The 1,247-nt window shown below is 47.9% G+C and overlaps 1 protein-coding gene across 1 annotated transcript in view; it reads right to left on the bottom strand.

The window, feature by feature from the left end:
- The window catches only part of WNT6 (Wnt family member 6), an 81,078-nt gene extending 80,259 nt beyond the window's left edge, over positions 1–819 (bottom strand). The window contains exon 1 of the mRNA XM_018573436.1: positions 608–819. Within this exon, the coding sequence (XP_018428938.1) occupies positions 608–684 (77 nt within the window). The 5' untranslated portion in view covers positions 685–819. The remainder of the gene's footprint in view (positions 1–607) is intronic.
- Between the last annotated feature and the right edge of the window lie 428 nt (positions 820–1,247).

Below are 1,247 nucleotides of genomic sequence, written 5' to 3'. Positions count from 1 at the left end.
CCCCTGGAAAAGTCCCAATTCCGAAACACTGATTCCATGCAGAATTTATTTTTGGAAGCAAGTGTATAAATCAAGTTGCTCTTTTGCACTGCTGAAAGGCGTTTGCACATTCTCAAAGCTCGTGCTGCCTTCCAGAGTTTGGCGCTGGTCACACGGGCGCCTTGACACGCTGTTCTTATATAAAAATCGTAGCGCGTTTCCTATCCCCCTGCCGAGCTTGGAAAACAAAATTGTCCCGGAAGCTGATCTCTTCCAGAGAGAGAGCTATTCCCATTCAAATCTATGCCGAGCGCCGTCGGTTAGCAATAGGAACTTTGCTAAAAAGAAAAAGTCTAAAATGAAAACATTTTTTTATAAGCATGCCATGATGAGGGTTGTAGTGTGTGATAGCGTTAATGGGACCCAGCAGAAGGATATCCCTGGAAATCATTATAACATGTTGCCAATTGTTATCTTTCTTCCCCCCCTGGAGCATATCCCGGCTCGCTGCGCTCTACCATTACCTTGGGCATGTGAAGTGGAACAAGTGGCAGCTTGCGGAATTAAAAAAAAAAAAAAGAAAAAGATAAAGAAGTCAGCCAGGGTTATGGCAGCCGGGTCTACTCACCACCACAGTCCTATGATGTTGGCTGGACACAGGAGGATGAAGAAGAGTCCCAGCTGAGTCCTGGAAAGTGGCATCATGATTTCCTCCTGGCAAGGTGGGTGCAGACAGATGAGCACACAAGTATCCTGGTTCTGCTTCTTCTTCTTCACTACAACCAAGTCAGGCAGCCAAGAACACACAAGGAGCTAGGTCAACAAGTAGAAAACTCCTCGGAGCGCAGGCGGTGGGCATTGACTGTCCTGCAGACTGGCAGTGCAGAAAGGGGAGCCCGTTTGGGAGGAACAGAGAAGGGTCTGGGGTGGAGAGGAGGAGGTATAGAGAGGCAAGGAGCAGGGAGGAGGGAGAGGAAGAGATAGAGGGAGGTGATTTTACGGTCCTATTTGAAGTCGGATTGGCCGGATGGATTTTTTCGTAAGCTTTGCACGATTGAAGCAGCACACACAATGAAAGAGAAAGATTGATATTGGTGTCAATGGGTGGTGTCAAATACGATAGCAGCAAACCATTGCCGCTATCGGCCCCCGGGTCAAGGTGGCTGTAGGTTTGGAGCATGTGCTGTGCTTTTATTGCACATCTTTCAGCACGCTGGACGTTCCCCCAAACCTTGCACTTGGTTTTGGTTAAATATCTAAACCAAGGA

The sequence above is a fragment of the Nanorana parkeri genome, unplaced genomic scaffold (genome assembly GCF_000935625.1).
Source record: "Nanorana parkeri isolate BGI_ZX_2015 unplaced genomic scaffold, ASM93562v1 scaffold2378, whole genome shotgun sequence".
Taxonomy (NCBI): Eukaryota; Metazoa; Chordata; class Amphibia; order Anura; family Dicroglossidae; genus Nanorana; species Nanorana parkeri.
Note: the sequence above shows the minus strand (reverse complement) of the source record. Positions and strands in the feature narration are given on the sequence as shown.